We start from the raw sequence: 22,730 nt of genomic DNA on the forward strand, positions 1-22,730 counted from the left end.
GTTTTCTTCAAGGGCCAAAGAGTAAATATGTTAGGTTTTGAGAGCCATCTGGTCTCTGCTGCAATTCCTTGATGCTACAGGAATTACAGCGGGGGAATAGCCACAGGTAATAAGTAAATCAACGTTCCTGCCTGTGTTCCAATAAACCTTTATTTGTGGAGGTTGAAGTTTGAATTTCAAATAGTTTTTACATGTCATAAAATATTACTTTTTTCATCCTATTTGGGGTCCTTTGGGCTTCACGGATATGGTTATGGCTAGTTGGGCTTCCCCTGTGGCTCAGCTGGTAAAGAATCTGCCTGCAATGTGGGAGACCTGGGTTTGATCCCTGGGTTGGGAAGATCCTCTAGAGAAGAGAAAGGCTGCCCACTCCAGTATTCTGGCCTGGAGAATTCCATGGACTAGTCCACGGGGTCTCAAAGAATCGGACACAACTGAGCAACTTTAACTTCACTTCAGTGCCTTGATTGTGGTGATGATATCATGTCATTTGCATTTATCCAAACTCATCAAATAGTACCCACTAAATATGTGCAGTTCTTTCTAAATCAGTTATACCTCACCAAAGCAATTAAAGTATTCTTCTTTTGATTTTTTCAACCATACAAAATGCAGTGGTGCTGACTGTTGTAAAACAATGTGAATGTATTTAATGTCATTTAACTTTATACCTAAAAACTTTTTTTTTCTTTTTTATTTAGCCATGCCCTGCAACATGCAGGATCTTAGTTCCCCAACAAGGGACTGAACTCATGACCCCTGTCGTGGAAGTGTGGAATCTTAACCACTGACATCCAGTAGGTCCCTAAAAATGGTTAAAAAGGTAAATTTTGTGTCATGTGTATTTTAGCTGCTCGGTCATGTCCAACTCTTTGCGACCCCATGACTGTAGCCCGTCAGGCTCCTCTGTCCATGGGATTCTCCAGGCAAGAATACTGGATACTGGAGTGGGTTGCCATGCCCTCCTCCAGGGGATCTTTCCAGCCCAGGGATCAAACTCAGGTCTCCAGCATTGCAGGTGGATTCTTTACCTTCTACCAGGGAAAAAAGCAAAAAAAAAGTATTGAAAAGTGTAAAAATGTAACATGTATGGAACAAAACTGGTGACTTGCCAGGTTTGACCTGTGGGTTCTAGTTTATTGACCCCTGCTAGACAACAAACTCTTCAACAAGAGGGATGGTTTTAGGATCTTTCCTGTGCCCCTACATATAGTCAATTTGCAAAATAAAGCACCAATCATACAGAAACAATGTGAGTGAGAGTATTTATCTCTTAGGACTTATCTGAACTGGAAACCCGATTTCAAATTTATTTTCATGGACCTTCAGTTAATTGGCACCCATTAGCCTCTAAGTGGAGACTTTTAGAGAAAACGTCAAAAAACTATCAGAATTTCCTGTCACTCACTCAAGACTCCTGATAGATTCCTTAAAAGCCAATGTTCAGTCCTTTCTCATTCCTTTATATAGATTCAAATTTTCATCTGGTATATTTTTTTCTTCACTTAAAGAACTTCCTTTAGTATTTCTTATAGTAGGTTATGAACATTCTCAGCTTTTGTTTTCAGAAGGCTGTAACATAAAACCTGGTACCCAAGAGGATTTAAGTACACTTACTTATTAATTAATCCCCTTCATGGATCACAGCCTTGTCATGGCAAAAGAAAACCAACCCTGAATATTCACTGGCAGGACTGATGCTGAAGCTGAAGTTCCAATACTTTGGCCACCTGATGGGAGGAGCCGACTCAACGGAAAAGACTGGGATTCTGGGAACGACTGAAGGCAGGAGGAGAAGGGGATGTTAGAGGATGAGATGGTTGGATGGCATCACCGACTCAATGGACATGAATCTGAGCAAACTCCGGGAGACAGTGAAGGACGGGGAGTCTGGCGTGCTGCAGTCCATGGGGTTGCAAAGAGTCAGACATGACAGAGACTGAACAACAACATTTAATTAATGAATAATGAAGACTTACAAAACATTATCCTGTCACTCTTCTGGTGACTTCAGAGGGTCTCAGGAACTCCTGGGCAATTAGAGATTCTGGGACTGACTGGCTGATGTTGCTGAGGTCTCTAGATTTCCGGGTGTGTGTGTGGGGGGGCAGCAGGACCTTCTGAGGAATGTGGGCTCCCTCAACCAGGCTGACTTTCAGGTTTGGAGCCTCAGTTCTAGAGGAGGGAGCTACCAGAGGTAGCTGTGAGTTCTGCTGCCCAGATGAAGTGCTGGCCCTGGTGCCTGGCTTATTTGAAGGCCAGCATCACATACTCGCTGCTCTGGGTCTGTCTGGGCACCCAGGAGGGGGTCCCAGCTGTCCCCTGGTGGGGGACATGGCAGTTCACCTGGGAATAGGTGACCTCCTGCGGGTCTGCAGCTTCAGAGGCCTGAGGAAGGAAGGGAGAATATGAGATGGGGGTGTGACAGGAGGCGTCCAAGGGACAGTCTAGGGGAGGAAGCCCTCACCTGTCCGTTCACCTGGCCAGCTGCCTCTGGGTGTCTCTCTTTCCTCTCAGCATCTAGAGGGAAAGGGGAGGTTGTTATGGACCGTGTATCTGTGTCCCCACTCCCTCTTCCCCCAGATTCATCTGCTGCAGTGGGGACCTGCACGTGATGGTGTTTGGAGATGGTGCCCCTGGGAGGAACTGAGGTTTTGATGGGGTCCTGAGGGTGGGATTCTCATGGTCAGCCAGAGCTCTTGCTCACTCTCTCTGCCAGGAGAGGTGACCATCTGCAAGAGAACCCTCACCAGGAACTGAATCCCAGCACCTACATCTCAGACCTCCCAGGCTCCAGAATTGTCAGAAATGAATGCTGGATGTTTGAAGCACCTGGTCTATGGTGTTCTGTTACAGCAGCTCGAATAGACAAAGAGAGGGTCATTTCTTAAAAAACTGAAGTACTGTTGAATGTACAATATAAGTTACAGGTATACAGTATAATGATATACAGTTTTAAAAGGTTAAACTCTGTTTATAGTTATGATAAAATATTGCTATATTCCCCATTTTGTTGTTGGGGCATTTGGGATCTTTTTTTTTTTTCCCCTAGTTGTGGCATGTGGGATCTAGTTCCTTGACCAGGGATCAAACCTGTACCCCCTGCATTGGGAATGTGGAGTCTTAGCCACTGGACCACCAGAGAAGCCCCATCCTTGTAGATTATTTTATACCTACTAGTTTGCACCTCTTAATCCCCTACCCCTTAATTGCCCCTCCCCTCCCCATTGGTCACTGCTAGTTTGTTCTCTATATCTGTAATTTTAAACACAACATTATAGCCTCAATATTTCTCTTTGTCACTAAAGGTGTTTCCTAAACAATTTTTTAAATGGCTACGTTAGTTGTAGCATCGTGTATAGTTTATATCTTCTGTTTTATGACACCGTTTTGGTATATGGGTTATATATTGTTTTATGACATTGTTTTGTAGTATTGTAAATAATGCCATGGTGACTATGTTTGTGAATCCGTGTATCCTTCCACCAGCAGCTTAAGAGAGTGTTTACATCTCATCTTCCCCGATTGAATTTTCTCATTTTTTCATCCTTGATAATGAAAAGCGACACAGCAACAACAACAACAACAATCTCGTGAACATAACAAAGAGAGGGTCATGTTTTTGGGAGGGTGGCTGTCGATTCCCTCCAGCCCTGTCGTCTGGAAGGCAGTTACCACAGTCACAGCGTGAACAAGCAAAACAGCCCACCCCTTATTGCTTCTCGACCCCTCAGCCCCTCCTCCTCCCCCAGCAAGTGCCCTGCCCCATTTCCCCAGTGGGATTTGCGTCCCAGGGATCTCTGCACAGGCTCCCCCTCCTGCTGTCAAGAACCTACTGTTTTTGGCTTTGTGCAGACAGTAGAGGATGAAGAAGACGAGGAAGACTAGGAGCAGGAGACCCACGGCCACCGGGACACCGATCCAGATGCCTAGGCGTCTGTCTTGGGAGGCTAGGTTGCCAGACGGGGCTGCAAAGAGGACATAGTGCTGGAGCAGGCACCCTGTGTAAAGAGCCTTCACGCACAGCACGGTTTCTGAGTATTTCCTCAGACCCCACCACAATCCCCAAGCTCAGAATTGCTGACCCCGTTTCTTAGAAAAGGAATGAGCTTTGACCACCTCGTTTGCTTGCTGCATGAAGTCATAGATAACAGAGCACTTGGAGGGATGTCTTTGGAGATCCAGTGCTGAAGACTTCCCCTTCAATGCAGGGGGTGCTTGTCCCATCCCTGATCGAGGAGCTAGGATCCCATATGCCTCATGGCCAACCCCCCAAAAAAACATAAAACAGAAGCAACATTGTAACAAATCCAATAAAGATTTAAAAGAGAAGCCACTGGGAAATGGAAATTTGTATCCTTATAGAGACCAGCACATGATGACACACAGATCAACCCCCCACCCACCTGTGTTTTCCTGTGGCCCTCGAGCTCAGAATAGACTTACATTTAAAAACTGTAATCCAATAATAATAATAATAATAATAATAAAAAGAAAGAATGAAATTTGCGACAAGTGCAAACGAACTGAAATTCAAGCTTCAGTGCCTGTATCTATCGTTTCATCAGAGCTCGACCTCGGCTCACTTGCTTCTGCATATTGTCAGTGGCTGCTTTTGTGCACAGGGTCAGAGTTGAGCAGTTGAGAAAGAGACCAGCTATCTGGCCACTGAGTAACTGGCCTATTACAGGAAATACTTACTGACTGCTGGCGCAGAGGAAGCACAGCTCAGAAAAGAGCCAGCGGTGGTGAATCAAGAATATGGTGTTAGCCAAGCTCAGGGGAGGGCTCATTCCAAGAACTGACTTGAGCCATCATATGGAAATGTGTAGGAAAAGTATGCATTTCATTACACAAAAGCAACCATGGACAACAAAAAGAATTCTTTCTGTGTTGGCTAGATTCCAATACAGAAAAAAAAATATATGTTTTTAAAAACAAATAGGCTGTGAGGTGGATAGAGCACATGTTTCACACCCCCATCCCCCCACCCCGCCCCCAGTTTTCCAATCAAGTTTCTATCCATCTCATAGGTGATAGGGCCCAAATGGGGTCTCATTGATAAGGCAGCTCATTATGTCGACCTCGCAAACAAAGAATAAAGTTTCACAGCGATCTGTGAGACTGACCAAATTGCCCATATGGCACCCTGTTATCTCACTGGTGCCCATCTTCTCAAAGCTGCGAGACCACCAGATTCCAGACCTCCGGCTACGTGACCATCCCTTCAGAGAATTTTTCATTGGTGGGGTGTAAGAAGGACTCCGTAAGAAAGGGAGGAGGCTGGTTCTCCTTAAGAGCCAGTCACCCCTCTTTTCCCTCTAATAAATTTCCTTTTTTTGCCTGACTGCCTGGTTCACTCTCTTTTTCTCTGCACTCGCCTTAATTCTGGTGCTGAAACCCAGGAGGGAAGATCCACCGCAGCTGGGTGGGCTCTTCTCCCAAGCCCACCTCCGGTGGTCCCCTCTTTTGCCAAGAAACTGAGACGAGCTCTGGGATGGGACCCTCCACTTGCCTTGCTGGACTGACATCCACACACCAGCCCGCTTTTCATCCATCGGTTACAAGGGTGAATGAAACCCCATCCCCTCGGATCCTCTCTCTCTCCCCCTCCACGGCCCTCGGGCCCTCGGCCTTGTGCCCCGTCTGACTTTGAAATAGGGGACACCCATTTCAAAGCAGACTGTTATTACTCTCTGAGAAAGTCCTGAGAACGGGGGCACCTTTTCTCTTGGATCTGGCTTTCTCCTCGTTTTCTCTTGCCCTTGTCTAACCTCTAGGAGGGCATGGTCAACTCAAGAGCAAGGAGTCCAAGAGCAAACCCTTCCTCTTGAGGACCCCTCCAGTTTTGGAAGCTCCTTATAGGCATCTGTCTATGAATGGCCCCCCCCCCCCAATACACACACACTCATGCACACACACACACACAGTACAGACTCCGAGAGATGTCTTGGGACAGGAAGCAAGTTCATACTGCTGCTGCTGCTAAGTCGCTTTAGTCATGTCTGACTCTGTGCGACCCCATAGATGGCAGCCCACCAGGCTCCCCCATCCCTGGGATTCTCCAGGCAAGAACACTGGAGTGGGTTGCCATTTCCTTCTCCAATGCATGAAAGTGAAAAGGGAAAGTGAAGTTGCTCAGTCGTGTCCGACTCTTCACTACCCCATGGACTGCAGCCTACCAGGCTCCTCTGCCCATGGGATTTTTCAGGCAAGACTACTGGAGTGGGGTGCCATTGCCTTCACCTAAGTTCATACTAAATTCTTCTCAAGACATAAGAAAGAAGTGACAGTGGTCACAACCACTGCCTTAATCCAACAGTCCTTAATCCTGTACAGAGTTTGCGTCTACATCCCTGAAGGAAATGAGGCTCAGAGGAGGGGAAAGACATTGACAGGGAATTTGTTGTAGGAACAGCTCTCATAATCTGTGTGTACTCAGTGCAGTCTAGGGATGAAGTCACCAGAGAACAAGGTTATCTGATCATCTGGATTATTCTGAGCTGATATTGAGAGACTAACCCTTCTGGGAGAGAGCTCCGTGGAAAATGAAAGTGAAAGTGAAGTCATGTCCGACTCTTAGTGACCCCATGGACTGTAGCCTACCAGGCTTCTCCGTCCATGGGATTTTCGAGGCAAGAATACTGGAGTGGGTTGCTATTTCCTTCTCCAGGGGATCTTCTCCACCCAGGGAATGAAACCAGGTCTCCCGCATTGTAGGCAGACGCTTTACTGTCTGAGCCACCAGGGAAGTCCAGAATATTGTCAATTATGGATCACTGATAAATGGTATTTATGGATCCTATTGGCTTTATCTGCAATCTGTAGACTGTCTAATCTTCTTTCCCTTAGGGAGAGCAGCCCTACCTGCTATATCTCTGTTTTCCATGCCCCAAGACATCAGAAGCCTTCTTAAAAAGCTGGCCCCGTCTGTAGTAAGCCCTGTTCCACTCCAGGTCAGAGAGAAGGGAATATAGAATCTCTTTTCAGTTTTCCGCCTAAACTCACTCACCAGTTGAATGTCTGGGCTGTGTGCTGCTGGGAGAGTCAGTAGTTCCTGAAAACAGAGGTGAAATGGGAGAGGTCTTCCTTATTTCCGCCCAGTCAGGCTCTCACCTCCCAGAGTCCCAGGGACCCACATGGCCCATCCCCGGCCCATCCCTCAGAGATGCGAGTCTAAGCCGATGGTGCTCACACACCCCCCTCTTGTGGTCCTCTTCCCCAGCCAGTGCTTTAACCGCACACAGTCAGCCCCCAAGGTGGGGAGCAGGTGGGTGGTCTGGGCTTCTTCCTCACCTTCAACCTGAAGCTGCAGTGGGTCACTGGGCTGAGACCACACGTAGGGGTTGTCGTGGAAGGCACCGTAGCATCTGTAGGTCCCCGCCTGTGTGGAGGAGACTGGATTCAAGAGGAAGATGGTCTGGCATTCTCCATCCTGGGGGATGGAGCTTTGGTTCTGGGTGATGGGATCTCCATCTTCTTTGGTGAGGATAAATACATCATGGTTGATTTTGGAGAAACACTGCAACTTCACATTCTCCCCTGGAGCCACCACTGTGCCAGCCATGCTGGAGAGGGAGGGCTTGGAATAAGCTCCTGAGAAAGAAGGAAGTTCAGCGATGAAGGGAAGGGTCACGTAGGCACTGTCCCTTTTTGTCCCCTGGGAGCAGACGTGGCTCTGGTCGCTCTCCCCTTCTCGTCCCCTCCCCCTTGAGGAAGTCTCTCGGCATCATCCCTGAGACCTCCCTAAGGAGAAGGCTTGGTCCTCCTGCTTCCTGTCCCCGAAGCCTGGTCCTTCCCTCGGCAGAGGGGTCAGTCCCAGCTCCGCTGCCTCTGTGGCCCCCTCACCAGTCATCACCAGCTGCAGGGGGTCACTGAACTGGGACCAGCGGCCTCCTCTCTGATAGGAGCAGTGGTACAGCCCTGTCTTGTCTGTTGTAACCTCCGTGAAACTCAAAGCGTTGGTCTTTCTGGACGTGATCTGTTCCTCTTCGTACATGGGCTCAGGACTTCCCAGTCTTGATATCCTGTACCCCTCAGCTTGTTTAGGTCCTTGACACAGGAGGGTCACAGGACTCTTAGCTGGAACTGTGGATCTAGGCAGAGCTATGATACGAGGCGGGGGGAGATTTCCTAGAACACAGGGAACAGGTAATAGACACACAAGCGTTTCTCCCTCCACCCTTCTGTTTCTCCCCCTCTTACAGCCCCCGCTGTAAAGTCTGAGTCCCCTCTTTCCAGCGGCCAAGAGACCTGATACCTGGCTTAAACCCTGCTGGGTCCTCAGGAGTATCACACAGAACACTCACCCTTCTGTGCCCAAGTGCTCTGGCTCAGACACAACCCTAGAAAGAAACACTCGGTGAGAACAGACCTGCCTTAAAGAACCACCAGCCCTGCCCTCCTTAGCCGTCTATTTGTACCCAACCCTCTCTCCCAGACTGACCAAGACAGAGCAGCGAGGGAGGAACCATGGACATGATCCCGCGTTCAGGCTGCCCACCAGCCTCAGCCCTGCTCCTCTGATGAAGGGCACACTGCTCCGTCGAGTGACCCACACTTACAGGAAGCTGTGCAGTTGCTTTCGGTTCTCAGCCCTGTAGTGAAGGCAGTTCACATCCTCTTCCTCCTGGGTTGGGAGTGGGGCATACAGACGTAGCTGACACCATGAAGATGTTGATCTGAATTCTCCTCTGTGGGCTTACTGGGTCATGGCTGGGCAGAGAGAACCATGGTGTCAGGTTGAAACTTCAGAGGCCTGTGGCTCAGGAGGGCTTCCCTTATGACTGAGGAGACGACTGAAGGTTCCAACTCAGAGCAAGAGGTTGTTGTTGTTCACACTCAGTCATGTCTGACTCTTTGAGACCCCATGGGCTGCAGCATGCCAGGCCTCCCTGTCCATCACTGTCTCCCAGAGTTTGCTCCCACTCATGTCCATTGAGGTTAGACAGGGCTTTCTTTCCTCTGACACTGTGGAAAATAGACATATCCATGTTTACCTGTCATCATCTGTCACTTTACTGTCTACTTATTTATCATCTATCATCTATCAATCATGCATTTATTATCTATCCATCATTTACTATCATCTACCTAGCCACCATTTATTTATCTAATTCTACCATCCATCTATGGCCTTCTGTGGTGGCTCGTGGTGAAGCATTGCCTGCAATGCAGAGGACGTGGGTTCTATCTGTGGGTCGGGAAGATCCCCTGGAGGAGGCAATAGCAACACTCTGCAATATTCTTGCCTGGAGAATCCCATGGACAGAGGAGCCTGGTGGACTACAGTCCATGGTCGAAAAGAGTCCGACATGACGTAGTGACTAAACAACAGAAACAACAATCACTTATCTATATCTACATCTAGACAGGAATTATCTATTAATAATCTGTTTGTTATCTATCTACCATCTATTCATTCTCTACTGTCTATCAAGCAATCATCTATTATTTTATTTTGATTTTAAATATCCAGTTATTTGTGTGTATTTCTGACCACACCAGGTCTTACTTGTGGCCCATGGGGTCTTTAGTTGCAGCAGGCGAACTCTTAGCTGCCGCAGGTGGGATCTAGTTCCCTGACCAGAGACCAAGCCCAGGTCCCCTGAATTGGGAGCAAGGAGTCTCATCTACCGGACCACCAAGGAATTCCCTATTTTTATTTATATATTTTTAAAATTTAAATTTGTTTATTTTAATTAGAGGCTAATTACTTTACAATATTGTATTGGTTTTGCCATACATCAACATCAATCTGCCACGGGTATACACATGTTCCCAATCCTGATGCCCCCTCCCACCTCCCTCCCCGTACCATACCTCTGGGTCATCCCAGTGCACCAGCCCCAAGCATCCTGTATCCTGTGTCGAACAGGATATCAAAAGTGGACTGGCGATTCGTTTCTTATATGATATTATACATGCTTCAATGCCATTCTCCCAAATCATCCCACCCTCTCCCTCTCCCACAGAGTCCAAAACACTGTTCTATACATCAGTGTCTCTTTTGCTGTCTTGTATACAGGGTTATGGTTACCATCTTTCTAAATTCCATATATATGCGTTAGTATAGTATTGGTGTTTTTCTTTCTGGCTTACTTCACTCTGTATAATAGGCTCCAGTTTCATCCACCTCATTAGAACTGATTCAAATGTATTCTTTTTAATGGCTGAGTAATACTCCATTGTGTATATGTACCACAGCTTTCTTATCCATTCATCTGCTGATGGACATCTAGGTTGCTTCCATGTCCTGGCTATTATAAACAGTGCTGCGATGAACATTGGGGTACACGTGTCTCTTTCCCTTTTGGTTTCCTCAGTGTGTATGCCCAGCAGTGGGATTGCTGAGTTGTATGGCAGTTCTATTTCCAGTTTTTTAAGGAATCTCCACACTGTTCTCCATAGTGGCTGAACTAGTTTGCATTCCCACCAACAGTGTAAGAGGGTTCCCTTTTCTCCACACCCTCTCCAGCATTTATTGCTTGTAGACTTTTGGATCGCAGCCATTCTGACTGGTGTGAAACGGTGCCTCATTGTGGTTTTGATTTGCATTTCTCTGATAATGAGTGATGTTGAGAATCTTTTGATGTGTTTGTTAGCCATCTGTATGTCTTTTTTGGAGAAATGTCTATTTAGTTCTTTGGCCCATTTTTTGATTGGGTCGTTTATTTTTCTGGAATTGAGCTGCAGGAGTTGCTTGTATATTTTTGAGATTAGTTGTTTGTCAGTTGCTTCATTTGCTATTATTTTCTCCCATTCTGAAGGCTGTCTTTTCACCTTGCTTATAGTTTCTTTTGTTGTGCAGAAGCTTTTAATTTTAATTAGATCCCATTTGTTTATTTTTGCTTTTATTTCCAATATTCTGGGAGGTAGGTCATAGAGGATCCTGCTGTGATTTACGTTGGAGAGTGTTTTGCCTATGTTTGCCTCCTCTAGGAGTTTTATAGTTTCTGGTCTTACGTTTAGATCTGTAATCCATTTTGAGTTTATTTTTGTGTATGGTGTTAGAAAGTGTTCTAGTTTCATTCTTTTACAAGTGGTTGACCAGTTTTCCCAGCACCACTTGTTAAAGAGATTGTCTTTAATCCATTGTATATTCTTGCCTCCTTTGTCAAAGATAAGGTGTCCATATGTGTGTGGGTTTATCTCTGGGCTTTCTATTTTGTTCCATTGATCTATGTTTCTATCTTTGTGCCAGTACCATGCTGTCTTGATGACTGTGGCTTTGTAGTAGAGCCTGAAGTCAGGCAGGTTGATTCTGAAAATAGACTATTTTATGTACTTATTTAATTTTGGCCATGCCCTGTGGCATGTGAGATCTTAGTGCCCCTGCCAAGGATTGAACCCATGCCCCCTGCATTGGAAGCACAGATCTTAACCACTGGACCACCGGGGAAGTCCCTATCCATTGTTTATATATATCATTTTTCGCTTACTTATCTATCTATCTGTCAATATCTAATGTCCTCTATCTTTGTATCATTTCTCTCCCTCCTCCCACCTCTTTCCCTCCATCCAGGGCATTGAAAGGGAATCCTGAAAACACCTCCATTACTGCTTTCTAGGAGAACCATCTCCAGATGCTTTGTTTAGCTTGTCTTTGCTCTCAAGTTACTTGGACTCAACGGTTTGGAGGAAAGATTCTAAGAGAGGATCACTGAGTTCTAAAACCCACTGTCTGTTTTTGCATGGCCTCAGGATTTTTAAATGACTGACAAAAAACCCAAAGAAAATTAGCATTTTGTAACCCATGAAATGAGTTAAAATTCACACTTTTGCTTTTTCAAACTAAGTTTCATAGGATTATGGCCTTGCTCATAAGGTCATACATCACCACTCCTGCTTTGGTGCTCTATGTGTGCTCAGTCAGGTCTGACCCTTTGTGGGACCCGTGGACTGTAGCCCAGCAGGCTCCTCTCTGTCCATGGGAATTCCCAGGCAAGAATACTGGAGTGGGTTGGCAGTTCTTTCTCCAGGGAGTCTTCTTGACCTAGGGATTGAATGTGGGTCTTTTCCATCTCCTGCATGGGCAGGTGGGTTCTTCAGCCCTAGTGCTCCCTGGGAAGCCCTTGAGAGCACAACTGAGTGCCTGCAAAGAGAGCGAATGGCTCACCATATACTTACCACTTTTCAGAACTCAGCTGTCATTTAGAACATGACAGGGACACCTAGCCGACTCTGAGAAGGCATTCAGAGAAAACACCCAAGGAAAGTTAGGTCTATGCTGACACAGAAAAAGTAAGGAACAGGCAGAAGGAGGGGACATTGGTGAGGGAACAGCAGCCAATGGCAGCCAGCTGAGTCGAGTCTTGGGGCAGAGGTGAGACGGAAGAGCACGTGATCAGTTAGTGTCTCTGTTTTTCTGTGAGGTATTCACGGAGGTTTAAGTGCAAGGGTATTTATTATTTACTTAAACAGCTTGGAGCTAAGAAGTCGCCAAACTATTTCCTCAGCTCAACTATAAGAGGGGGTGATTAGCCTTTCTGTGATTCTGTTGTTTTAGTCTCATGCTTTGAAAGCTGTTTCTTCTCAGAAGCAAAAACCCAAACCCCCAAACCCAAAGAGGAACAGTTGCTAACATCACAATCATCTGTGTAACTTAAATTCTCCAAACCAACCAACAAATATGAATGTTCCTGCTTTTATACTTGCTTTCTTCTTCTGCTGCTGCTAAGTCACTTCAGTCGTGTCCGACTCTGTGCAACCCCATAGACGGCAGCCCACCAGGCTCCCCCATCTCTGGGATTCTCCTGGCAAGAACACTAGAGCGGGCTGCCATTTCCTTCTCCAATGCATGAGAGTGAAAAGTGAAAGTGAAGTCACTCAGTCGTGTCCAACCCTCAGCTACACCATGGACTGCAGCCTACCAGGCTCCTCCATCCATGGGGTTTTCCAGGCAAGAGTACTGGAGTGGGGTACCATCGTCTTCTCCACTTGCTTTCTAGACTTTTTAAATTCTACAAAGAGTCAGACATGCCTGAGTGACTTTTACTTTCACAAGGGCTATATTGAAGGAAAAAAAATCAGCATTTCTAGCCCTAGACCCATTTGCCACCCAGCAAGAACAACCACTCTATGGAATGTACACATTACACATAAGCAAAGTTTATTAAGTATCATCTCTGTTTGAATCACATCCTGTTCTAAATTGAAAAGAGTGTTAAACATTTATTCCTAGGTACTTCCCTGGCAGTCCAGTGGTTAAGACTTTGTCTCCCAATGAGGAGGCTGTGGGTTCAATCCCTGGTCGGGGACCTACGATCCAACATACTTCGTGGCCAAAAAACCAAAACATAAAACAGAGCAAAATTGTAACAAATTCAATAAAGACTTAAATATTAAAGCAAAACAAAAAACCTGCTTGTTTCAAAGTCTCTCCTGTGAGACAGTGCATAAAAGCAAGGATTTCTGGCTCAAAGATCAGACTCAGTGATCTCCAGGAGGCACGGTGAGTAACAGCCTTCTAATGATAGTTTTGCAGAGCTACCCAGAACCTCCATGTCAAAAGGGACACTGCCCCACTCCAGTACTCTTGCCTGGAAAATCCCATGGACGGAGGAGCCTGGTAGGCTTCAGTCCATGGGGTCATGAAGAATCAGACACGACTGAGCGACTTCCCTTTTACTTTTCACTTTCATGCATTGGAGAAGGAAATGGCAACCCACTCCAGTGTTCTTGCCTGGAGAATCCCAGGGACGGGAAAGTCTGGTGGGCTGCCGTCTATGGGGTCACACAGAGTCGAACACGACTGAAGTGACTTAGCAGCAGCAGCAACAGATGTGGTGAAATTAAGGGTCTTGGGTGGGAGCTTATCGAAGGTTGTCATGGGCAGGGGGTGGTGCCCCATGTAGTCACGGGTCTTTTTTAAATATAATTTTATTTTTATTTATTTATTCATTTGGTTGCTGCTCACAGGCTTAGCTGCTTTGCAGCCTGCGGGATCTTAGTTCCCTGACTGGGCATCAAACACACATCCCCTGCATCGCAGGGCAGATTCTTAGCCACTGGACCACCAGCAGGTCCCCATAAGTGTTCGTTAAAAGGGAAGCAGGAGGGTGGGGGTGTGTGAGGCAAGAAGGGAGGAAGGAAGCAGAGGTCAGAGAGGAGAAGAGGCGCTCCCCTCCTGGGTCTGGAGGACGGAGCTCCAAGACAGGGAGCATAGGCAGAGTCTAGAAGCTCGAAAAGGCAAGAACACCAAAGGGAAAGTAGCAAGTAGTGCAGGCTTGGGGACAGGGTTTAGACTTCTGCTCTCTAGAACTGAAAGAGAGTTCACATTGGGCTGCTCTCGTCCACGGTGCCTCTGGTACGTTGTTCAGGTTCGGCAGGAAGCGAGTACACTGCTGCATCGGATGGGTGACCCAGACAGGGCCCTGGAACCGCCACCCCCACAAGTGAGCACAGTGCTTTGATGCCAGCTGAGGGTCATTGGCGCTTGTCAGTCCACTGGGGCGGGGGCTCATCTGACTTCACTGAGGGACCCCCCTGGCTGCACCAGGCTTCAGCCAACAGGACGACCATGACCAGGAGAAGCAGGGCAGCCAGGCTCAGGCGGACTTGAGTCTCCACGGAAGGATGCCAAGCCATAGGCACTGAGAGAGAGGAGGTAGAATGGCTGATTGCCGTTGGTGGTTGTTGATTACTCACTCAGCTGTGTCCTTGTGACCCCATGGACTGTGGCCCACCAGGTTCCTCCATCCATGGGATTTCCCAGGCAAGGATATTGAGTGAGTTTCCATGCCCTTCTCCAGGGCATCTTCTTGACCTGGGAATTGAACCTGGGTCTCCTACTTGGCAGGTAAATTCTTTACCACTAGCTACCAGGGAAGCTGTCCATGCCTCTAAAGGATCCTAAAACTCAAGCTCATTTCTGCAGACCTCTGGACCTGGTGGGAAGCCTGCCCAGCCCACTCCCTCGGGGTAAGCATTAAACACCTTTCTTTCCTCCTGTCATTATGGGCGCTGTGCTGATACTGCACTTCTGGGGTCAAGAAAGACAGGACTGGGGCGCTGGAGGCTGCCAGTCCCTGCCCAGAGCCTGGCCTGCTCCTCGCTCAGTATCTCCTGTGATTTGACCATTCCTGCAGCAGACACGCTGGCCTCTGTTACCCATGGGCTCCTGAGCGGGTCTCTACCTCTGTGTCTTGGCCCAGGGCTGGTTCCTCTGCCTGTCCTGCGCTCTCTACAAGGATCACCCCTCTGATTTCATTGCAGTGTCTATTAAAAATACATCCACGAGGGACTTGCTTGTTGAGACCTCTTCTAAATCACTAGCCCCTTCTGTCAGTCTTGTTCTGTTACACTGTGTGACTCTATTTTTCCCAACCAGTCATTATGTGACACGTTTTTATTCTAATAAAAATGAAAATACGTATAACACATGTATTAATATAGTCTATGTAAATATTTTTCTGCAAAGCATATATGATATTTAATAATAGTTACATATATAAAAATACATATATATACATGGAGTTCCTTGTAGCTCAAACAGTAAAGAATCTGCCTGCTATGCAGGAGACCAGGGTTCAATCCCTGGGTCAGGAAGATCCTCTGGAGAAGAGAATGGCAACCCACTCGAGTGTTCTTGCCTGGGAAATCCCACGGACAGAGGAGCCTGGTGGGCTACAGTTTGTGGGGTCACAGAGTCGGACACAACTGAACAACTAACACACACGTATATCCATATAATATATAACATGTACATCTGCATCCATGCGGTTAACACTCCAGGTCAGAGAGAAGGGAACACAGAATCTCTTCTCAGTTTTCCACCTAAAGTCAGTTACTCACCTGTTGAACGTCTGGGCTGTGTGCTGCTGGGAGAGTCAGTAGTTCCCGAAAACAGAGGTGAAGTGGGAGAGGTCTTCCTTATTTCTGCTCAGTCAGGCTCTCACCTCCCAGAGTCCCAGGGACCCACATGGCCCGTCCTTGGCCCATCCCTCAGAGATGGGTGTCTAAGCTGATTGCCCTCACACCTCCCCCCCATTGCGGTCTTTTTCCCCAGCCAGTGCTTTAACCGCCTAGAGTCAGCCCCCAAGGTGGGGAGCAGGTGGGTGGTCTGGGCTTCTTCCTCACCTTCAACCTGAAGCTGCAGTGGGTCACTGGGCTGAGACCACACGTAGGGGTTGTCGTGGAAGGCACCGTAGCATCTGTAGGTCCCCGCCTGTGTGGAGGAGACTGGATTCAAGAGGAAGATGGCCTGGCGTCCTCTGTCCTGGGGGACGGAGCTTTGGTTCTGGGTGACGTGATCTCCATCTTCTTTGGTGAGGATAAATACATCATGGTTGATTTTGGAGAAACACTGCAACTTCACATTCTCCCCTGGAGCCACCACTGTGCCAGCCATGCTGGAGAGGGAGGGCTTGTCATAAGCTCCTGAGAAAGAAGGAAGTTCAGCGATGAAGGGAAGGGTCACGTAGGCACTGTCCCTTTTTGTCCCCTGGGAGCAGACGTGGCTCTGGTCTCTCTCCCCTCCTCGCCCCCCTCCCCCTTGAGGAAGTCTCTCGGCATCATCCCTGAGACCTCCCCAAGGACAAGGCTTGGTCCTCCTGCTTCCTGTCCCCGAAGACTGGTCCTTCCCTCGGCAGAGGGGTCAGTCCCGGCTCCACTGCCTCTGTGGCCCCCTCACCGGTCATCACCAGCTGCAGGGGGTCACTGAACTGGGACCAGCGGCCTCCTCTCTGATAGGAGCAGTGGTATAGCCCTGTCTTCTCAAATGTCATCTCTATGATACTCAAAGTGTCGGTCTTCCTGGACGTGATCTGTTTCTCTCTGTCCATGGGCTCAGGACTTCCCACTCTTGATATCCTGTACCCCTCAGCTTGTTTAGGTCCTTGACACAGGAGGGTCACAGGACCCTTAGCTGGAACTGTGGATCCAGGCAGAGCTGTGATACGAGGCGGGGGGAGATTTCCTAGAACACAGGGAACAGGTAATAGACACACAAGCGTTTCTCCCTCCACCCTTCTGTTTCTCCCCCTCTTACAGCCCCCGCTGTAAAGTCTGAGTCCCCTCTTTCCAGCGGCCAAGAGACCTGATACCTGGCTTAAACCCTGCTGGGTCCTCAGGAGTATCACACAGAACACTCACCCTTCTGTGCCCAAGTGCTGTGGCTCAGACACAACCCTAGAAAGAAACACTCGGTGAGAACAGCCCCGCCTTAAAGAACCACCAGCCCTGCCCTCCTTAGCCGTCTATTTGTACCTAACCCTCTCTCCCCAACTGACCAAGACAGAGCAGCGAGGGAGGAACCATGGACATGATCCCGCGTTCAGGCTGCCCACCAGCCTCAGCCCTGCTCCTCTGATGAAGGGCACACTGCTCCGTCGAGTGACCCACACTTACAGGAAGCTGTGCAGTTGCTTTCGGTTCTCAGCCCTGTAGTGAAGGCAGTTCACATCCTCTTCCTCCTGGGTTGGGAGTGGGGCATACAGACGTCGCTGACACCATGAAGACACTGAACTGAACTTCTCCTCTGTGGGCATACTGGGTCACGGCTGGGCGGAGAGACCCATCGTGTTGGGGTTGAAACTTCAGAGGCCTGTGGCTCAGGAGGGCTTCCCTCAGGACTGAGGAGACGACTGAAGGTTCCAACTCAGAGCAAGAGGTTGTTGTTGTTGTTCACACTCAGTCGTGTCTGACTGTTAGAGACCCCATGGGCTGCAGTATGCCAGGCTTCCCTGTCCATCACTGTCTCCCAGAGTTTGCTCCCACTGGTGTCCATTGCGGTTAGACAGGGCTTTCTTTATTCTGATACTGTGGGGAATACACATATCCACGTCTAACTATCATTATCTGTCATTTTATTGTCTACTTATTTATCATCTATCAATCATACATTTATTATCTATTGATCATTTATTATCATCTACCTGCTGCTCCTGCTGCTAAGTCGCTTCAGTCATGTCCCACTCTGTGCAACCCCATAGACGGCAGCCCACCAGGCTCCCTCACCCTTGGGATTCTCCTGGCAAGAACACTAGAGTGGGCTGCCATTTCCTTCTCCAATGCATGAGAGTGAAAAGTGAAAGTGAAGTCGCTCAGTCGTGTCCAACCCTCAGCGACCCCATGGACTGCAGCCTACCAGGCTCCTCCATCCAGGGGTTTTCCAGGCAAGAGTACTGGAGTTGGGTACCATCATCTTCTCCACTTGCTTTCTAGAATTTTTAAATTCTACAAAGAGTCAGACATGCCTGACTTTTCCTTTCACAAGGGCTATATTGAAGGAAAAAAATCAGCATTTCTAGCCCTAGACCCATTTGCCACCCAGCAAGAACAACCACTCTAAGGAATGTACACATTACACATAAGCAAAGTTTATTAAGTATCATCTCTGTTTGAATCACATCCTGTTCTAAATTGAAAAGAGTGTTAAACATTTATTCCCAGGTACTTCCCTGGCAGTCCAGTGGTTAAGACTTTGTCTCCCAATGAGGAGGCTGTGGGTTCAATCCCTGGTCGGGGACCTACGATCTAACATACTTCGTGGCCAAAAAACCAAAACATAAAACAGAGCAAAATTGTAACAAATTCAATAAAGACTTAAATATTAAAGCAAAACAAAAAACCTGCTTGTTTCAAAGTCTCTCCTGTGAGACAGTGCATAAAAGCAAGGATTTCTGGCTCAAAGATCAGACTCAGTGATGTCCAGGAGGCACGGTGAGTAACTGCCTTCTAATGATAGTTTTGCAGAGCTACCCAGAACCTCCATGTCAAAAGGGACACTGCCCCACTCCAGTACTCTTGCCTGGAAAATCCCATGGACGGAGGAGCCTGGTGGGCTGCAGTCCATGGGGTCGCGAAGAGTCAGACCCGACTGAGCGACTTCCCTTTCACTTTTCACTTTCATGCATTGGAGAAGGAAATGGCAACCCACTCCAGTGTTCTTGCCTGGAGAATCCCAGGGACGGGAAAGTCTGGTGGGCTGCCATCTATGGGGTCACACAGAGTCGAACACGACTGAAGTGACTTAGCAGCAGCAGCAGCAGATGTGGTGAAATTAAGGGTCTTGGGTGGGAGCTTATCGAAGGTTGTCATGGGGGGGTGCCCCATGTAGTCACGGGTCTTTTTTAAATATAATTTTATTTTTATTTATTTATTCATTTGGTTGCTGCTCACAGGCTTAGCTGCTTTTTAGCCTACGGGATCTTAGTTCCATGACTGGGTATCAAACACACATCACCTGCATCGCAGGGCAGATTCTTAACCACTGGACCACCGGGACGTCCCCATAAGTGTTCGTTAAAAGGGAAGCAGGAGGGTGGGGGTGTGTGAGGCAAGAAGGGAGGAAGGAAGCAGAGGTCAGAGAGGAGAAGAGGCGCTCCCCTCCTGGGTCTGGAGGACGGAGTCCAAGACAGGGAGCACAGGCAGAGTCTAGAAGCTCGAAAAGGCAAGAACACCAACGGGAAAGTATCAAGTAGTGCAAGCTTGGGGACAGGGTTTAGACTTCTGCTCTCTAGAACTGAAAGAGAATTCACAATGGGCTCGTCTCGTCCATGGTGCCTCTGGTACGTTGTTTCAGGTTAGACAGGAAGCGAGTACACTGCTGCATCGGATGGGTGACCCAGACAGGGCCCTGGAACCGCCACCCCCACAAGTGAGCACAGTGCTTTGATGCCAGCTGAGGGTCATCGGTGCTTGTCAGTCCACTGGGGCGGGGGCTCATCTGACTTCACTGAGGGAACCCCCCGGCTGCACCAGGCTTCAGCCAACCGGACGACCATGACCAGGAGAAGCAGGGCAGCCAGGCTCAGGCGGACTTGAGTCTCCACGGAAGGATGCTAAGCCGTAGGCGCTGAGAGAGAGGAGGTAGAATGGCTGATTCCCGTTGGTGGTTGTTGATTAGTCACTCAGCTGTGTCCTTGTGACCCCAGGGACTGTGGCCCCCCAGGTTCCTCCATCCATGGGATTTCCCAGGCAAGGGTATTGAGTGAGTTGCCACGCCCTTCTCCAGGGCATCTTCCTGACCTGGGGATTGAACGTGGGTCTCCTAGTTGGCAGGTAAATTCTTTACCACTAGCTACCAGGGAAGCTGTTGATGCCTCTAAAGGGCCCTAAAACTCAAGCTCATTTCTGCAGACCTCTGGACCTGGTGGGAAGCCTGCCCAGCCCACTCCCTCGGGGTAAGCATTAAACACCTTTCTTTCCTCCTGTCATTATGGGTGCTGTGCTGATACTGCACTTCTGGAGTCAAGAAAGACAGGACTGGGGTGCTGGAGGCTGCCAGTCCCTACCCAGAGCCTGGCCTGCTCCTCGCTCAGTATCTCCTGTGATTTGACCATTCCTGCAGCAGACACGCTGGCCTCTGTTATCCATGGGCTCCTGAGCATGTCTCTACATCTGTGTCTTGGCCCAGGGCTGGTTCCTCTGCCTGTCCTGCGCTCTCTACAAGGATCACCCCTCTGATTTCATCCCAGTGTCTGTTAAAAATACACCCATGAGGGACTTGCTTGTTGAGCCCTCTTCTAAATCACTAGCCCCTTCTGTCAGTCTTGTTCTGTTACACTGTGTGACTCTGTTTTTCCCAACCAGTCATTATGTGACGCATTTTTATTCTAACAAAAATGAAAATACATATAACACATGTATTAATATAGTCTATGTAAATATTTTTCTGCAAAGCATATATGATATTTAATAATAGTTACATATATAAAAAATACATATATATACATGGAGTTCCTTGTAGCTCAAACAGTAAAGAATCTGCCTGCTCTGCAGGAGACCAGGGTTCAATCCCTGGGTCAGGAAGATCCTCTGGAGAAGAGAATGGCAACCCACTCCAGTGTTCTTGCCTGGGAAATCCCATGGACAGAGGAGCCTGGTGGGCTACAGTTTGTGGGGTCACAGAGTCGGACACGACTGAGTAACTAACACACACATATATCCATATAATATATAACATGTACATCTGCATCCATGCGGTTAACACTCCAGGTCAGAGAGAAGGGAACACAGAATCTCTTCTCAGTTTTCCACCTAAACTCAGTTACTCACCAGTTGAATGTCTGGGCTGTGTGCTGCTGGGAGAGTCAGTAGTTCCTGAAAACAGAGGTGAAGTGGGAGTGGTCTTCCTTATTTCTGCTGTCAGGCTCTCACCTCCCAGAGTCCCAGGGACCCACATGGCCCGTCCCCGGCCCGTCCCTCAGACATGTGTGTCTAAGCCGATGGCACTCACACACGCCCCCTCTTGTGATCCTTTTCCCCAGCCAGTGCTTTAACCGCACACAGTCAGCCCCCACGGTGGGGAGCAGGTGGGTGGACTGGGCTTCTTCCTCACCTTCGACCTGAAGCTGCAGTGGGTCACTGGGCTGAGACCACACGTAGGGGTTGACGTGGAAGGCACCGTAGCATCTGTAGGTCCCTGCCTGTGTGGAGGAGACTGGACTCAAGAAGAAGATGGTCTGGCATCCTCCGTCGTGGGGGACGGAGCTTTGGTTCTGGGTGATAGGATCTCCATCTTCTTTGGTGAGGATAAATACATCATGGTTGATTTTGGAGAAACACTGCAACTTCACATTCTCCCCTGGAGCCACCACTGTGCCAGCCATGCTGGAGAGGGAGGGCTTGGAATAAGCTCCTGAGAAAGAAGGAAGTTCAGCGATGAAGGGAAGGGTCACGTAGGCACTGTCCCTTTTTGTCCCCTGGGAGCAGACGTGGCTCTGGTCTCTCTCCTCTCCTCGCCCCGCTCACCCTTGAGGAAGTCTCTCGGCATCATCCCTGAGACCTCCCCAAGGACAAGGCTTGGTCCTCCTGCTTCCTGTACCCGAAGCCTGGTCCTTCCCTTGGCAGAGCGGTCAGTCCCAGCTCCGCTGCCTCTGTGTCCCCCTCACCGGTCATCACCAGCTGCAGGGGGTCACTGAACTGGGACCAGTGGCCTCCTCTCTGATAGGAGCAGTGGTACAGCCCTGTCTTGTCTGTTGTAACCTCTGCAATATTCAAAGTGTTGGTCTTCCTGGACGTGATCTGTTCCTCTTTGTCCATGGGCTCAGGACTTCCCACTCTTGATATCCTGTACCCCTCAGCTTGTTTAGGTCCTTGACACAGGAGGGTCACAGGACTCTTCCATGGAACTGTGGATCCAGGCAGAGCTGTGATACGAGGTGGGGGGAGATTTCCTAGAACACAGGGAACAGGTAATAGACACACAAGCGTTTCTCCCTCCACCCTTCTGTTTCTCCCCCTCTTACAGCCCCCGCTCTAAAGTCTGAGTCCCCTCTTTCCAGCCACCAAGAGACCTGATACCTGGCTTAAACCCTGCTGGGTCCTCAGGAGTATCACACAGAACACTCACCCTTCTGTGCCCAAGTGCTCTGGCTCAGACACAACCCTGGAAAGAAACACTCGCTGAGAACAGCCTAGCCTTAAAGAACCACCAGCCCTGCCCTCCTTAGCCGTCTATTTGTACCTAACCCTCTCTCCCCGACTGACCAAGACATAGCAGCGAGGGAGGAATCATGGACATGATCCCGCGTTCAGGCTGCCCACCAGCCTCAGCCCTGCTCCTCTGATGAAGGGCACACTGCTCTGTCGAATGACCCACACTTACAGGAAGCTGTGCAGTTGCTTTCAGTTCTCAGCCCTGTAGTGAAGGCAGTTCACATCCTCTTCCTCCTGGGTTGGGAGTGGGGCATACAGACGTCGCTGACACCATGAAGACACTGAACTGAACTTCTCCTCTGTGGGCTTACTGGGTCATGGCTGGGGGGAGAGACCCATGGTGTCGG

At 48.7% G+C, this 22,730-nt stretch overlaps 2 protein-coding genes across 8 annotated transcripts; both read right to left on the bottom strand.

Moving 5' to 3' along the window:
• Nucleotides 1-1,935: 1,935 nt before the first annotated feature.
• Nucleotides 1,936-17,355, bottom strand: LOC147354655 (leukocyte immunoglobulin-like receptor subfamily A member 5). 5 transcript variants are annotated; one of them, XM_086354556.1, is made up of 11 exons: nt 17,232-17,344; nt 17,095-17,130; nt 16,634-16,918; nt 16,081-16,380; nt 8,310-8,345; nt 7,849-8,133; nt 7,297-7,596; nt 7,013-7,057; nt 3,837-3,968; nt 2,468-2,520; nt 1,936-2,388 (listed from the first exon to the last, which is right to left on the bottom strand). In XM_086354556.1, exons 1-11 carry the CDS (start codon nt 17,263-17,265, stop codon nt 2,248-2,250), a joined length of 1,647 nt encoding a protein of 548 aa, XP_086210682.1. In that variant the 5' UTR covers nt 17,266-17,344; the 3' UTR covers nt 1,936-2,247. The 5 variants fall into 5 exon arrangements, with proteins under 5 accessions (XP_086210682.1, XP_086210678.1, XP_086210680.1 ...); XM_086354552.1 differs by lacking the exons at nt 16,081-16,380; nt 16,634-16,918; nt 17,095-17,130; nt 17,232-17,344 and adding an exon at nt 8,447-8,572; XM_086354554.1 differs by lacking the exons at nt 7,013-7,057; nt 16,081-16,380; nt 16,634-16,918; nt 17,095-17,130; nt 17,232-17,344 and adding an exon at nt 8,447-8,572.
• LOC147354656 (leukocyte immunoglobulin-like receptor subfamily A member 6) lies at nt 17,082-22,554 on the bottom strand. 3 transcript variants are annotated; one of them, XM_086354565.1, is made up of 7 exons: nt 22,435-22,546; nt 22,298-22,333; nt 21,837-22,121; nt 21,284-21,583; nt 21,001-21,045; nt 17,350-17,501; nt 17,082-17,130 (listed from the first exon to the last, which is right to left on the bottom strand). In XM_086354565.1, the coding sequence occupies exons 1-6, from the start codon at nt 22,466-22,468 to the stop codon at nt 17,377-17,379; spliced, it is 825 nt and encodes a 274-aa protein (XP_086210691.1). In that variant the 5' UTR covers nt 22,469-22,546; the 3' UTR covers nt 17,082-17,130; nt 17,350-17,376. The 3 variants fall into 3 exon arrangements, with proteins under 3 accessions (XP_086210691.1, XP_086210694.1, XP_086210692.1); XM_086354568.1 differs by lacking the exons at nt 17,082-17,130; nt 17,350-17,501 and adding an exon at nt 18,299-19,798 and having other exon boundaries at nt 22,249-22,333; nt 22,435-22,554; XM_086354566.1 differs by lacking the exons at nt 17,082-17,130; nt 17,350-17,501 and adding an exon at nt 18,299-19,798.
• Between the last annotated feature and the right edge of the window lie 176 nt (nt 22,555-22,730).

The sequence above is a fragment of the Bos grunniens genome, chromosome 18, assembly GCF_055505025.1.
Source record: "Bos grunniens cultivar Pamir isolate PY7600 chromosome 18, Bosgru_T2T1.0, whole genome shotgun sequence".
Taxonomy (NCBI): domain Eukaryota; kingdom Metazoa; phylum Chordata; class Mammalia; order Artiodactyla; family Bovidae; genus Bos; species Bos grunniens.

Excerpts from the sequence above, each read along its gene's own strand:
- LOC147354655 (XM_086354556.1), bottom strand. The coding sequence starts at position 17,265 with ATGTCCATGGTTCCTCCCTCGCTGCTCTGTCTTG. Across the intron at positions 16,919-17,094 it reads CAGCACTTGGGCACAGAAGG|GAAATCTCCCCCCGCCTCGT; the intron begins GTGAGTGTTCTG and ends CCTGTGTTCTAG. Across the intron at positions 2,389-2,467 it reads CTGGCCAGGTGAACGGACAG|GCCTCTGAAGCTGCAGACCC; the intron begins GTGAGGGCTTCC and ends TTCCTTCCTCAG.
- LOC147354656 (XM_086354565.1), bottom strand. The coding sequence starts at position 22,468 with ATGTCCATGATTCCTCCCTCGCTGCTATGTCTTG. Across the intron at positions 21,584-21,836 it reads CCTGCAGCTGGTGATGACCG|GAGCTTATTCCAAGCCCTCC; the intron begins GTGAGGGGGACA and ends CTTCTTTCTCAG. Across the intron at positions 21,046-21,283 it reads ACTGCAGCTTCAGGTCGAAG|GAACTACTGACTCTCCCAGC; the intron begins GTGAGGAAGAAG and ends CTCTGTTTTCAG.